Below are 16868 nucleotides of genomic sequence, written 5' to 3' on the forward strand. Positions count from 1 at the left end.
TTATATTTTGAAAACTATTAATCATTATATTAATGTAGCATATAATATACGTAATAGTAAATAAATATATGTTTCAAAATTTTAAGTTAACATTTGTAAAAGTCATACCTGTAATGTTATTGCCATCGAGCTCCAACCATTCAAGCCTATCCAAGTTCACTATTCCTGGTGGTATGATTCCAACAAAACGGTTCCACGACAATGAGAGAAATCGAAGTTGCTCACATGAAGTAAAATTTGATGGCAGTTTTCCCGACAGCTGATTATTGCTTATGAACAACAACTTGATATTCGGAAGTCCAAAGCACAAATTATCGGGAAGAGTACCCGATAATTGATTGAAGTTGAGGTTTATAACTTCTATGGTCGAGATGTTGAAAATGTTGGATGGTATAGAACCTATTATTAATTAATATTTAGAAAAAGTATATATCAAAATCATATATTTATTAATCATAAATTTTTATAAACATGTAAAAAATTATTTACCCGTTAATTTGTTTTCATGAAGATACAACCTTTGAAGCTTTTGCAATCTACCAATTTCATCTGGGATGAATCCAGTAAAGTTGTTGGCTGACATAGATAGGACCAAAAGATGGGAACATGAAGCAAATTTTGATCCAATGTGTCCTTGTATTTCATTGTCATAAATGACAAACTGACGGAGTGACGGAAGTCCCCAACATATATTATCAGGAAGAATACCCGATAATTTATTATTGTTGAGCAATATATTTTTCAATGTGTAGATGTTAAAGATGCTCGATGGTATCTCTCCTGTGTATATATTTATACATATATTAACAAATCAAATATTTGTACATATAATATGTATGTTTATGGTTGTGTATATTCGTACCTGTCAATTTGTTGCTTCTAAGGTTCAACCATTGAAGCTTTTCTAGACTTCCAATTTGTTCTGGTATCGTACCTTGAAGAGAAACAGCTCATTAGGAATTTATTTATTTATTCATTCATTTATTTTTAAGATACAGTTTGTTAAGCAAGATAAATAATCATAGAATAACAATTATTTATAAAAACAAAATTATTAGTAAACGAAAAGCTATAAATGTCACGGAATTATTATAGTTTTAATTGATGTGTGAGCAACATAGGCTTTGTTCCTCAACCAATTTTTTCTAAAACGATTTTCAATAAATATTAATAAAAAAAATACATATATACATACATTCATAGAATATTATAAATAATATGCCTACTTAAAAAAAAAATATTTCACATTAAACATCAAACAAACAAACTCACTATATATATATATTTTTTAATTTTACTTTTTATATAATATAAGAAATCACGGCTGTTACTTTTTACTGCAAATGCCTAAATTGAGCGCAATAGTTTGCAGACCAAGCCGCCGAGCAAGTTACCCTAAGCATAAATGATTAGTTTGGTAGATTCATTTGCTTCAAACATATATAATTCTTTTGTGTAATTAGTGACAATATGTGATCATACTTGAAGTGACAATTAGAAAAACAATACACTAAAACATAGTCAACTATTGCATATGTAATGAATTAATAAAAGTTATATTCAACAGCACATTTTTCTTTTACCATTATTTTTAATTTGAGATGTTCCAAAATTTTTACTAACTTTTCTTTATTATATAGCTTTTACCTTTTACTATCATTCTAATAAATAAATAAATTGTTGAAATATATGGGTATTGCGAGAATAAATGTGAAACTGAGTCGAGGATTGATCTTCTTTTCAAAAATTAGATATGCTCCGGTAGTGCCTCCGGTGGCTGGCGTTCTAACCTAAAGATAAAACGGTTTCCGTCTCCAATGAGAGTGACACCTCTAATCGTTGGAGCTCCGGCGAACAAAAACGAGAGAGGAACTGAGCTGAGGAGGCTGCTGGAAAACTAGAAGAGATGAGAGAATGATTAGAGAATTGTTTGTGTTAGTGTTGGTGTTTAGAATGAAGGGGAAGCCCTTTATATAGGCGTCTCCACTCAGCCAAAATGGCAGGGGATCGATTACGATCATAATTACAACCTTAATTATCGATGTAATTTATTCTAAATTCAAACCTTCCGCTTGAAGCAGTCGTAATTGATTCTAATTACAAACTTTCCGTTTGTGACGATCGTAATTTATTCTAATTTCAAACCTCCGTTTGAGATTATAATAAATATATCCAACGGATAATATTTTATCATGCGACTTAGGCCATATACCCGGGTTTAATTTAGGGTTGCACAATTTGGTTTGTCTAGAGACAGGAAAAAAAAAACCAAAATATTAACCAAACCCCATATACAATAAATAAATAATATTTATTTATTTCTTCCGAATTAATCTAATTAATTTGGTACACCGGTCTGTTGCATTTTCACTTACAAAATAATCGATTACAAAATAACCGATTATCCAACAATCCCCAACATGAGTGGAAATGCCCATAAAGGACATAAGCCTAGCTCAATCCAGTGAGACATTGACACATCAGGACATGTAGTTTTTGGCTTTGAACCTTCCATAGTCAACATTACAGAGTGCATTGGTGGCCCAGTTGACGTGATGCATTGAACTGTTCCACCTCTGTGTACATTGGGTCAATAATATTGACGTGTCACTATCTTAGTGTCAACTTTGTTCTCACGTTTTGATCCATTTCGGCCATGGATCTCGTCTTTGGATTCATAAATGTTTCATTTGAAGCGGTCCACACTTCACACTTATATAGGTAATCTTATATCAAGGTATCTAACTCACACATTTATGATCATTAAGAGTCACTGACTCAACCTCATTGCTTTTCAAGGAACTGTAATTGAGTGTTCTTGCCGGACTCTCACAGCTTAGTTTTCCCATTGAACCAAGGTTTGAGATTTCCAAGTGATTTGGTTGAGTTACCAATGTAATTGTCTTTATCTTGTGGATTTCAAACTCATTCCCTTTAGCAGTTTGTACAGTTGATCTCTCTGCAACCCTTTGGTTAGCGGATCCGCTAGGTTTTCTATTGATTTTACATATTCAATAGTCAAAACCCCATTGGTGATCAAATGCCTTACAGTGTTATGTCTACGTCAGATATGTCGTGATTTACCGTTGTAAATACCATTTTTAGCCCTTGTTATTGCAGCTTGGCTAACGCAGTGAATCATTACAGGAGATACAGGTTTAGTCCAGTATGGAATATCATTTATGAAGTTCCTCAGCCATTCGGCTTCTTCACCAGCTTTGTCCAAGACGATGAGCTCCGATTCCATTGTGGACCGTGCAATGCACGTCTGTTTTGTGGATTTCCACGAAACAGCTCGTCCTCCAATCATAAATACAGATCCACTTGTAGACAGTGAGTCTTTTGCATCGGATATCCAATTGGCATCGCAATACCCTTCGAGTTTGTCTGTAGTCTTTTATTACGAGACGGGCTTTGTATTTGTCAATAGACCTATCAGCCTTGAGTTTCTTTTACACCCAAGTGGTTTGCAACCTTCGAGTAGGTCAGATAACACCCAAGTGTTTTATAAATTATTGAGTCTATTTCACTATCTATTGCTTCCTTCCAAAAGGGAGCATCATAACTAGATAGTGCTTCCTTGATCGTTGTTGCATCATTGTCTATCATATACATAACAAAATCCGGACCAAAGGTTTTCTCGACCCTTGTTCTTTTGCTATGCCTAGGCTCTGAAGCCTCTTGATCAGGGCTATTGGTCATTTGTCTTTTTACGCCCCGTAGTTCTTCATCTACGGATTTTGGGTTTGACTGAATCCGTTCCTTACAAGGGTAGATATTTTCAAAGAATGTGGCATTCCTTGATTTTATCGTAGTTCCCTCAGTCATCCCAAGGATTTTCGATTTGTGAACTATGAAACAATAAGCACTACTGTTTAGTGCGTATCCAATAAATATGCAATCTACCCTTTTTGGGCCGATAGCGACTTGCTTTAGAGGCGGAACTTCCACTTTTGCTAGGCACCCCCACTTTATATTTAGTAAATTCATATTTACTAATCTTTTTATAGCATTTACGTTTACATGACCTAGTCTACAATGCCATAAATCAGAATACTTAATCAAGTACGAAGAAGAAACAATATTTTTATTATCAGTATGTGATGTTCGGTGCAAGGCCATTACATTCAATTTGAACAGCCCATTTGTAAGATAACCCCTAGTTAGGAACATCTCATTTTTTACAATATAAATTTATCTGCTACAAAGACAAGTTTAAAACCATGTCTAACTAGTAGCATTCCTGAGACGAGATTTTTCTGAATGTCTCGCATATGCAGGACATCTTTCAGGGTTAGTTCTTTGCCAGAGGTCATCTTCAGCACCACGTTCCCTACGCTTTGGACCTCAGAAGTTGCGTGATTTCCTATGCGCAGCTTCCTCCCTTCGGTCTCCTTGTAGGTCGAGAAGTTTGTTTTGTCGGAGCAAACATGGCAGGTTGCTCCGGTGTCAATGTACCAAGCTCTCGGACTTTCCACAATTATTTGTTTCGTACACAACAGCAACAAGGTTGTCACTATTGAGATCACGAGCAGTCCGGTGGCTCGTCTCGACCAGTTGGGAACTCGGCTTCTTCTTTTTCGGTGCCTTGCAGTCCTTAACCGGGTGTCCTATTTTACCACAGTTAAAACATTTACCTGTAAACTTGGACTGTTTGGCTTTGCCTTTATCTGTTTGAGTTGGGCGTGCACGTTTTTTGGCGGGATCTCCAACCAAGTTGACTTTAGCAATATCTCCACTTTTAGCCTTGTGTTGCTTTATGTTGTCTTCCTCTATCCGGATTCGGATAATCAGATCTTTAAGCCCCACTTGCTTTAGCTCATGCTTCAGTCCGTGCTTGAAGTTGCTCCAACTCGGGGGCAATTTCTCGATCATCACACTCGTGATGAACTTTTCTGGCAGTGGCATCTTCTCGTCGATAACAGAGTGAATAATATGTGGAAATTCTTCCACTTGTTCGACGACAGACTTGCCATCTACCATCTTATAGTCCATAAACCGGGCCACATCAAACATTTTAGACCCAGCATTCTCGGATTTATATTTTTTCTCAAGGGCATCCCACAACCCTTTTGCACTCTTTATTTTGCAATATACATTATAAAGAGAGTTAGAGAGACTACCTAATATAGTATTTCTTGTCATGTAGTCTCTGTGTGCCCACGATGCATAATTCGTATGCGTCTGCTGATCCGCACCGGGCTCTGGGGTGATTGGGCCATCGTGCAACACGAACATGACAAACTCAATCGCAGTCAGGTAGAAGAGCATTTTCTCCTGCCACCTCTTAAAGTCCACTCCTATGAATGGTTGTGGAACTTGTACATGGGGCATCATCCGTGGGCCAAACTCAAGACCAACAGTTTGGGCCGCGAATGAAGCAGAGGGTGCGGCCACAAACCCAGGAAATCCCCCATATCCCCAGGGGCAAATCCAAAAAACAAAGGGCTACATATAAGAGGAACCGGCCAAGTGGAGGAGCAACTACCTTGTCTGCGGCTCCGGCGACGGCTCCGGCGGAGATTCCGGCGACGGCTCCAGCGGTTCCTCCGGTGGCGGCTCCGGCAACTCCTCCGGCGGTGGTTCCGACGGCGATTTCGGCAGGGGTTGACATTCTTGCAAAGTAATTTCTAATTTTTAATTGTTGGAATATATGGGTATTGCGAGAATAAACGTGAAACCGAATCGAGGATTGATCTTCTTTCCAAAAATTAGATACGCCCCAATAGTGCCTCCGGTGGCTGACGTTCTAACCCAAAGATAAAATGGTTTCCGTCTCCAATGAGAGTGGCACATTTAATCATTGGAGCTCCGGCGAACAAGTGGCAGGGGATCAATTACGATCATAATTAGGACTTTAATTATCGATGTAATTTATTCTAAATTTAAATCTTCCGTTTGAAGCAGTCATAATTGATTCTAATTACAAACTTTCCGTTTGTGACGATCGTAATGTATTCTAATTTCAAACCTTCCGTTTGAAACGATTATAATTTATTCTAATTTCAAACCTTCTGTTTGAGATTATAATAAGGGTAAACTATTTTTTTAGTCTCGTAACTGGGCCCCTTATCATTTTAGTCCCGTAAGTGGAGCCTATCGCAAACTAGTCCCATAAGTGAAAAAATTTTGTTAGTTTAGTCCTCCGGCGCCGGAGACGCCCGCGTGGCTCGCCATGAAGCCACGTGTCCGCCGGGTCAGCGACACCTGGCGAACATGTGAATTTTTTTTTTTTAATTTTTTTTTCAATTGAACCAAATAAAAAAATTAAAAAAGACAAATAAAATTAAAATTCAATTTAAAATCAATTTTAAAAAAATTAAGAAAAATTAAAAAATAATAAAATCCACGAGTCCGCTTGGCGGACACGTAGCCTCCGGCGAGCCACGCGGGCGTCTCCGGCGCCGGAGGACCAAAACAGCGAAAACACTTATGGGACTAGTTTGCGACATGAGGCTCCACTTACGAGATTAAAATGATAAGGGAGTCCAGTTACAGGACTAAAAAACATTTTATTATAATAAATCTATTCAACTGATAATATTTTATCCAAATAATACTGCGACTTAGGCCATATACCCGGGTTTAATTTAGGATTGCACAATTTGGTTTGTCTCGAGACAGAAAAATAGCCAAATATTAACCAAACCCCATATATAATAAATAATATTTATTTATTTCTTCCAAATTAATCTAATTAATTTGATACACCGGTCCGTCGCATTTTCACTCACAAAATAATCAATTGCAAAATAACCGATTATCTAACATAAATAAATAGATAAAATTATGAAATCAATCTAAACAGAAAGGTAATGGTAAAATAGTCAAATTTTTACTGCCCAAAATACCACTCCAAAAGAAGAAGTAACAAACAAAATGGGACGAAAGTTATATAAAATGTACCTGTTAATGCATTGTAATCAAGATACAATTCTTGGAGCTTCTGCAAATGTCCTAATTCATTTGGGATCATTCCTGAAAGATTGTTATGTGAAAAAGATAGCATCCAAAGTTGGGAACATGAAGCAAATTTTGATCCAATTTGTCCTTGTACTTTATTGCCATCCATGAAAAGAGCCTTGAGTGATGGAAGTCCGAGGCATATGTTGTCGGGAAGAGTACCCGATATTCTGTTATTGTCTAACCTTATATATTCCAATGTGGAAATATTGAAGATGTTCGACGTTACAACACCTGGATACATATATTTCTATTGTAAATATAATAATAGTGCATCAAATATTTTTTTGTATAATGAACGATATATGTATGTAATGCATATTTATGGTTGTGTATAGATGATAGAACACAAAAGAATTATTTAAAATAACTCACATTGAATACAACAATTTGCTATTCACTTGGAAAGTTACCATTCTAATGAATTTACATGACAATGATCCTTTGTGAAATAATGTGTTTTTCTTAATTATATATACGTATACATGTATATATATAATTCAATTTATTAATTTTCTTCTAAAAACCTTACACCTAGCACATATTTTCTCAATTTTTTCATCACATTTAACAACAAATTTTATAAAAAATAAATGAAAATTACAAAGAAAAAGAAGAAGAAACACATTGTTTTTCTTTGTATTTGATTTTGTCTTTTATTTTTAATAGTGATTGAATATAATATTTTATGAGATAAAATAATATTTTCTACAAAAAATAGCTATATTTGTATATATATGTCTGATAATTTCAAATATGAGCATATTCTTCGCTTGACAAAACTACGTATTACTTGAATTTTTGTATAAAAACTATCACAATAACTGATTTATGGCATATTTTATTGATCTATCTCGTTTGACATGATCCATAGTTGGTTTGTTGAGATTATTAACAATTTTTACCCGTTTTAAGCGGTGTTTTGGGTCCAGAAAAGCTAAGACAGATAAAACAAGCGATAGTCATTTCCGCTCACAAGCGATGACTCCATCACTCAGAAAAACTAAGGTAAGAAAGGCAAGCGGTAACTTCCACCACTCGCAAGTGATAGCAACTTCCGTTCGTAAGCGATAGTTCCAGCACTCAGGCCAGCGACCAGACACCCATCGCAGTGAAACGACGGTAACTCAACGCAAATATCGTCTAAGTGTCCAACCCGCAGCGGTACAACCATTCCACTACCACCCAGCACAAGCAACCCTGCTTAACTGCGCTTATACCCTCCAGCCATCCGGCAAGCGAGAAAGATCTGCGCCCTTACAAGCTAACGCAAGCGAAGCGAGCACCCTGGGAGTTAGGGCCAGCAACTGCCTCAACAAAATAACCGTCACCAATTGCCTAACCAAGCGGTTAAAACCACTTTGTAACCGCTTGCAACCGCTACTTCCACCTGCTATAAATAGGGCCAGATATCTATATGTAAAATATACTTCGAGAGGAGTATACTAGCAATTATTTTTCGCGCACTCTAGTTGTCTTCCTGTTTCCCGAGAGCTCCAACCCTGGGAGTTCTCCACAGGAATGGCCAAAGGAGTTGAGATTCTTCTTCTCCCTTAGCCACCAATTTACTGCTTACTTAGTTTAGTTTATTGCTTTAATTACAGTCTTTGTAGAATTAGAAATTCAAGTTTTGGTAGTAAGTAATGAAATATCATTTGTTCTTTATTATCACTTCCTCCACACTTTTCACATTTATATAAACCCTAATTGTAAAGAATTTCACTTTGCTGGTGTAAAAAACAGAAATTTTGCTTATCTAAGCCTTGTCTTTTGTCACAAACAGAGTCATGGTAGTTCAATGTAGTTGAGTACGCGGGAGCCTTGTCGACCTGTTTAACTACTGGTTTGAATTCAATTTTGATTAAAAAGAGGTAACAAAAGGGTAAAGCCATTAATGAGGCAAAATTCGGGATAATTAATGGGGCATAGGCGGTGGTCTATTGGGTCGCAGAAACTCCTAGTGACAGTAGGGTTTTTTTTCTTATAATGTTATGATTTTGGACGTCATTGAAGTCTTTTTGTAAATCCCTTAAGGTTAAGTACCAGCGATAAAAATTCCTTAGAATCAGCTTTATAAATTTACATTATCTCATTCTCCCGCTTTCGTATTATACATATATGTTCGCTTAAACACCAGCACCGCTCGCTCACTTCCTCCCAAAAAAACTAGCCATTGAGTAACGCAGAGTTCAGACACAACACCTCTCTTTCAATCTCTATCGCTTAATCTATATACATATATTTTGTGCCCTCCGCCCATGTCCCTCTCGCTTATCGATTGCTGGCACTCCGCTCCGCTCGCCACCGCTCCACTCTTTACCACTTTCATTTCCAATTTTCTTTAGATTAAAATTTAGACCCGCTTCGAAGCGGGTCCTCTTACTGCATTTCTTCCGCTTTCATAAGGTCGATACTTGACTTAAATTCGTGACTTAAAATTCCTGTGCTCGACCTAGAAACTCACCAGTCAAAGAGTATAAATAATTATGGTAACAATTCAGGGTCTACAACCACAAATTTTTACTTTATCTGATCGCTCTCAATAATTCTTTACATCTCAATCTTCGAATAAAAATTCCCTGCAATTGACTATATATACACTATTCAAGCGTTATCAATGTAAAAAAAATCCAATATATTGTTACTTTAATTCTAATTAGAGGGTAGTATAATTGACCATTATGATTTTAGTTTAGAAAGAAAAAAAAAAGGGAAAAAAAAAAAGGAAGAAAAAGTTATGCATACAATTTAAAGATTGTATTATTGTTTAGAAAACATGAGGCTAAGGCTTTTAGCATTTTTTTGTTTGTTTTTTTACTAAGCAAACCCTACATTTTCAATACATACATATATATATTTGTAAAATAGGGTAAACTATTTTTCATATCTAATCCCTTTATTATTTTAGAACTTTAAATCGACAATGTTTTAAAATAGTCCCGTAAGTAAATTTTTTTGCTAAAATGGTCCTTCGGTGCCGGACTCGTCATGCTGGCCCACCATTGCTGACGTAGCGCTACTGCAGTTGTCATGTCATCTCTACGTAGATGCCACGTCGGAGGAACATTTTAGCAAAAAATTTTTATTTGCGGGACCATTTTCAGTGAGTCTATTTAAAGTTTTAAAATGATAAAGATGGTTGGTTATATACGAGATTAAAAAATAGTTTACCGAAACATTTTGTAAAATAAAAAATAATAAAAAATTCTACATGTCGCTAATGTGACATGTACGTGGCGATGACATATCAATCGCGTCAGTGTCACGTCAGCAACAGTGGACCAGCGTGGCGAGTCCGGCACCATATGACCATTTTAACAAAAAAAAAAATTACTTTTCAAAAGAGTGTCCATTTAAAGTTCTAAAATGATATGAGTAATACAAGACTTAAAAAAAAATAGTTTACCCTATAAAATATTACATCAAAATCATTATACAAACATAAAGATACACCAAACACACCCAAATTTACTATTTTTCCCTCCAATATTTTTACAATTCAAACCTAAATCATTTTTTCTTAAAAAAGTACTTACATTCCAAATTTATTTTTTATACAAAAATTATTACCAACAATTACTTCACCGAATAGATATTAAAATTAAAAATAATATTACGGAAATTCCAGAAAATCAAGATGAGACAACAAAGACAAAATAACACAAGAATTTGTTAATCTAGTTCGATCACAATGATCTACGTCTGATGGCGCTGCCAAGCCAGGAATTTTACTATGAAGTACGCAGACACCTGTTAAAGTGAGAATACATGGATATTTATAGGCTAAACCTATGTCAATAATTTATAAATCATATCTCTAAAATTTAGAATATAATATCTAAATCATATCCCTAGATTTTATGATATAATCAGGCTTCATATCCCAACAATCTCCCACTTGAAGACTGATTTCATCTTCCACTTCAACATTTTACTTCATCCGCAATGACAACGCCAAGCCTCCTTTTTTACTCATCGAGGCCCATTGAGGTTGAACACAACCTCAATTCATCTAAAGTCACCACCTTAGATTGTCTTTCAAGATTGCTCATAAATTGGTTCACTACTCCCACTGCACGTGTTTTCCACCTCCTAAAGGTATCAAAAGCATCATAATTACACTTAAGGAAATATACCCATACCTCTCTTGTAACGTCGTCAATGACCACGGGGTAGTACTGTGAGCCTTGGAAGGTCGATAAAAAAGTTGGTTCTCGCAGGTCCGTATGAACCAACTCCAACTTTTCCTTTTCCAGGTCTCTCCTACCCTTTGAGAACGCCACCTTTCGTTGATTCCCAAAGATACAGTCCTCGCATACTCCAATATCGACGGACTTGAGACCTGACAATCTTCCCTTTGACATGAGCTTCCTTATCCCCTTCTCGCTCATGTGTCCGAGACGAGAATGCCATAAATTTGTGTCATTATTTATGGCCACGAAACTTATTCCGTCTTGCATGGTTTTCGTCATGTAGAGAGTTCCATCTCTTCTCCCTTAGGCCACCACAATGGATCCTTAGGTTACCTTCCACAACTTAGTTTTAAAAAAAACTGTCGAGTAACCTGCCTCATCCAATTGTTCAACGGAAATCAAACTCCGTTTCAGACCCAAAACATGGCTCACGTCATTCAATCTCCACTCCCCATCATTCGGTGTTATGATTCGAATCATTCCTCTACCTAAAATTTCAATGTCTCATTATATGCAAAATAGACAACTCCAAAATTACCTGTGGTATAGGATTCTATGATTCCCGAATCACTGCATGGGTGGAATGACGTTCCTGAGACCAAGATCTATGACTCCATTGGACTGCTAACGCTCAGAATCAGCACATCGGATACCTCCTCCGCTGTGTTTGCCGAACCCTGATCCTTCTCCGGCGCCCCGCACTCACGTTTCAAGTGCCCTTTGCAGTTCCAAAATACCACCTGACGTGTATCTTCTCTATCCTTGTTCTTCGGCTTAAACTTTGACCATTCTTGATCTTCACTCTTTCCCTTTGCTTCAGATCTAAATTCAGTCGAGACATTCTCCCAAAGGGTTAGTCGAACCGCACTCATCGTCAACCTATCGATCTTCTTGTACTCAGCTTCATCCGTTTGGGTTTCTCCTTCAACGCCGCATCTAGATCTTTACTATATAGGCAATCTTCTATCTGCATCTTCTAGAAACCGAAGTTCATCCCACCGAATACCTTGGCGGCACGACGATCACTCATCTTGACTTCCACAAACAAACCAAAGGTTCACTTGATATGAGAGCACATCTCTGATATTTTTTCCGCTGCGTTTGCAGAAACTCTTATCCTTCCCTGCCTACCTTGCACCGCCTATCACAAAGGGACCCGCTGTCTGACCTACTAGTCGGGACCGACCCAACACTGTCAGGAGACTTTTGACACAAGACACCTCCGCAGGTCATAAGGGATTCCCACAGTCACAATCAATATCCGATGCCTCCCAGTCCACCTTACCAACGAACCAGGCTCTGATACCACTTGTTATGGAAATTCCAAGAAATCAAGACAAGACAACAAAGATAAAAGAATACAAGAATTTGTTAACCCAGTTTGATCACAATGATCTACATCTGAGGGCGCTGCCAAGTCAGAAAGTACGCAGACACATGTGAAAGTGAGAATACATAGATATTTATAGCCTAAGTCTATGCCAATAATATTCAAATCCTATCTCTAAAAAATTAAGAATATAATATCTAAATTATATCCCTAAATTTTAAAATATATTCAGGCTTCATATCTCAATAACGATAAGTAAATCATTTCCAAAATATAGATATGCAAATTCATATCATACCTGTTAACTCGTTGTCTTGAAGATTCAACCATAGAAGCATTTTTAAACTTCCAATTTCTTCGGGTATTGTACCTTGAAGAGAAACAAACCATAGTTTTAGTTATATATTTTTTTTCTATGGTATTAGTTATGAGATTAAAAAAATAAAAAATACATATGACAAAATTGATAGCATATAAATATTCTTTTGTATAAAAAAAATGAAAAAAATAAATCATAAAAAAAAAAAAATGTACCTTGCTTATGATTTCACCCACTTTTTTAATATACATTATAACAAAATAAATCAATCAATCAATAAAAATAAAAACGGTAACAATAAAATGGAAATCTAGTTAAGTACCACTCCTGTTCTATACAATATATTTTTACTTTTATATTGATCTGACCTCTGCACCTACATATAAATAAATAATCACCTTTCAAAAGGATCGGAAAAGAAAAAAAAAAAAAAAAAAAAAAGGTATAAAATATAAGATTGCTCGAATAGATATAATTTCATACCTGTCAACTTATTGTTATAAAGATACAACTCTCGAAGTATTTGCAAACTTCCAATATCTTGTGGTATGGTTCCAGTAATATTGTTGTTATGCAATGACAATACCTCAAGTTGTTGGCACGAAGAATAATTTGATGGAAGTCGTCCATAAATTTGATTGTTTCCCAAATATATCTTATTGAGAACTTCATTTCCAGTGCACATGTCGTCAGGGAGAGTACCAGATAATAAATTATTATACAAATTTACTACTTCTAATGTTGAGATGTTGAAAATACTTGGAGGAATAGGACCTACAAATATATATAGAAGCAAAAGAATAAGTCAAGAGCGAGAGTTATAATAATATAAAAAATAATATTTTACGTTGAATGTTGACTTATATGAGAGTATAAAATATATATATTAAGAATCGAAAAAATATTATGACGCAAACAAATTTTTTCCATAAAAAAAAATAAAAAAATTTGCCTATTAAGTACAAATGACAAGAATAATTATAGTAATATCTGGACCATAAAAATGTAAATTGTAATGTTGATTTATTTGGAAAACACATATTTGATATTTATAGTACAATTCAGAATTAATTAATTAGGCTATGTTCTCTTCTAGTCCAATTTCAGTCGTTTCTCTTCTAGTCCAATTTCAGTCTTTTTTTACTCTATCCGTCTCAAACAAGGTGCAATATTTGTTTTGGACACGGGTTTGTAGGTGGGTAGTACTACATAAGATAATTTAGAAATTAGGTGATGTGATAAAGACAGAAATGTATATTTTATTTTTTTTTATTAGAGTGATGTGATGAGATAAAATGTAGGATAGAGATTAAGTATAATTAATTATTTTCTATTTTTTTTTTATTTTAGAAATATTGCAGGATGTTTGGGACATACCAAAAAGAAAATGTTGCAGGATGTTTGGGACGGAGGGAGTAATATGCAACCATCGTAAAAATAAATATTCTTCCAAAATATTATTCAAATAAAAAGGCGAAACAAAACTCCAAAAGAACACACTAATAAATTGTTTCCTAACAATGTTCAAGGCTTCAAGCTAGGTTGCCAAATTCAATATAACTTTTTATGATGATAAGAAAATGTATAACTAAAGCTCTACAAAGGCAGCTTCATAAATAATTTGTTAATCACAAATACAAGAATGTATACCCGTTAAATCATTGGAGTGAAGATATATCTCTCGGAGCATCTTAAAATTCCCAACTTGTCGTGGAATGAATCCAGTGAACTTATTACGAGGCAATGATAGGACCCGGAGTCGATAACATGAAGTGAGATTTGATGGAATTCGTCCATACACCGCATTGTTGTATAAATAAAGCTCACTAAGAGCGGAATATTGATGACACATATCGTCAGGGAGAGTGCCCGACAAATTATTATTGCTTAAGTCTATATGTTGTAAGGTTGAGATGTTGAAAATACTCGACGGTATAGAGCCTATAAGTAATCAGATGGTTAAATAAACAAATAATTGTAAAATAAATGGAGAAAATCCTCAAGAGATCATAATAAGATGAATCTGCTTGCTCATAAAATATTGAAAATGTTTCAGAATATAAACCTGAAAGCTTGTTGCCGAACAAATATAAGCGATTCAAATTGCAAAGATTCCCAAGAGCTTCCGGTATCATCTCTTGAAGAGAATTGTTTCCGAACCTGAGAGTCTGCAAACTCGATATATTCATAATTGAAGGAGGGATGCGCCCCGAAAACCTATTGTCATCCATCATAAGTACTTTCAAATTACGAAGATTGCTTGTAAACTTTGGGATTTCACCGTGAAGACGATTGGAAGACACACTCAAGGTTTCGAGCTTTGATTCATTTGAAAATGACTCGATAAACGAGTTCATGCTAGTGAAACTATTCAATGCAAGAGATAGGAACTCAAGTCGAGGAATTGAAGAAAACCAATGTGGAATCTCCCCGGCAAAGTTATTGTCACTGAGTCTCATGTATGTCAATCTTCGCAAACGAGTCAGATCTTCTGGTAGAGTCCCGCTGACGTTGTTGCCCTTGATATCCATGGAAGCTAGGAATGACAAGTTTCCAAACTCCGGGGGAATGCTTCCGACAAGGCCCATGAAGGAAATATTCAATCCGATTACCCTTTGGCGACGCATGCCACATGTGACACCAATCCAATTGCAAGCTGGAGAAGAAGTTGTCCAATTTTTCAAGACATTGTTAGGATCTAAAATGATGTGAGCTTTCAAGGCTAATAGAGAAGACTGATCAGAAGTCAAATCGAGCTTAGAACAGACAGAGGTAACCATTACACAAAGCAATGTAACAGATCCAATGAGGTAATAATTCCCCATTTTGGCACTTGACATTTGTAGAGATGTGATGTTTTATGTTTGCACTTGAAAAGTTGTTAGCATATTTATAGGTGCATGATAAAAGTGACTGTTTTTATAATTTTGCAATCAATTTAAGGTTTGTTTAATCATAAAAATTTAGTGAAAAAAAATTCTCAAAGTAAACAAAACTTTAATATGATTTTAAAGATATATTATTACTAATAACTAGACTACAAATGTAAAATTATTAATTTAAGAATTCAGTGTGATTTTATAATATTAAAAATGTCTTTGTGTATTAACTAAAAGTACTTTACACAATGTGATGGCTATGTGGGATGCCGTTGAAAGTGCTGATCTGAATAAGATCTCACCAAATACAATGAAGAAAGAAAGCAAAAGTTAAAGCCAAAGGATTTAAACAATATTCTAAATCTCTATAATCTTTTGACACTCAGAAATATCATTGTATTGTAATAACTAGAATCAATTAATTAATGAATTTTCGATTAATTTAAAAGGTCTTGTATTTGATTAGAAAACGTCAAAAGAAGAGATATTTATATATATAATAGTCTATCTTTAATTAAAGAAGGTTGATTAATCTTCTTTTCCAAAAGTTTTTTAATCATAGAGTATATAATATCATATAATAATCGATTCTATATGTGTTTCTTCTCTTACTATATCTTGATTATATTATATGAGATAAACTGTTTTTTTAGTCCAGTAACTGGACACCTTTGTCATTTTAGTCCCGTAACTAGAGCCCGTCGCAAACGAGTCCCATAAGTGAAAAATTTTCGCTGTTTTAATCGTCCGGCGCCGGAGACGCTCGCGTGGCTCGCCGGAGGTGACGTGATTTATTTTTTTTTCATTTTTTAATTTTTTATTAAATTGGACCAAATAAAAAAAATTAAAAAAAATACAAATAAAATTAAAAATAAATTTTTTAAAAAAATTAGAAAAATGAAAAAATAAAAATAAAAATAAAAAAAACCACGTGTCCGCCAGGTGTCGCTGACCTGGCGGACACATCACCTCCGGCGAGCCACGCGGGCGTCTCCGGCGCCGGAGGACTAAAGCAGCGAAAATTCTTCACTTATAGGACTAGTTTGCGACAGGCTCCACTTATGGGACTGAGACTAAAATGACGAGGGAGTCGGTTACAGGACTTAAAAAAACAGTTTAGCCTATTATACCACCCAAATATATTATTTAGTACATATTGTTGGAAAACCCTCCACGATATGGGT

At 35.4% G+C, this 16868-nt stretch overlaps 1 protein-coding gene across 3 annotated transcripts in view; it reads right to left on the bottom strand.

The window, feature by feature from the left end:
- The window catches only part of LOC127244343 (receptor-like protein 52), a 57587-nt gene that overhangs the window by 33501 nt on the left and 7218 nt on the right, over positions 1 to 16868 (bottom strand). The window contains exons 1-8 of one of the 3 annotated variants that reach the window (XM_051264830.1): positions 14871 to 15654; positions 14456 to 14746; positions 13289 to 13579; positions 12785 to 12856; positions 6907 to 7197; positions 863 to 934; positions 490 to 780; positions 109 to 399 (exon numbers count right to left, since the gene is read on the bottom strand). The exons of 1 other annotated variant lie outside the window; for it this stretch is intronic. In XM_051264830.1, coding sequence (XP_051120787.1) covers positions 109 to 399; positions 490 to 780; positions 863 to 934; positions 6907 to 7197; positions 12785 to 12856; positions 13289 to 13579; positions 14456 to 14746; positions 14871 to 15645 — 2374 coding nt within the window. In that variant the 5' untranslated portion in view covers positions 15646 to 15654. Of the gene's footprint in view, positions 1 to 108; positions 400 to 489; positions 781 to 862; positions 935 to 6906; positions 7198 to 12784; positions 12857 to 13288; positions 13580 to 14455; positions 14747 to 14870; positions 15655 to 16868 lie in introns of those variants that run through there. One more of the 3 variants, XM_051264828.1, reaches the window with a different exon arrangement.

The sequence above is a fragment of the Andrographis paniculata genome, unplaced genomic scaffold (genome assembly GCF_009805555.1).
Source record: "Andrographis paniculata isolate CXL003 unplaced genomic scaffold, ASM980555v1 Contig9END, whole genome shotgun sequence".
Lineage (NCBI taxonomy): Eukaryota > Viridiplantae > Streptophyta > Magnoliopsida > Lamiales > Acanthaceae > Andrographis > Andrographis paniculata.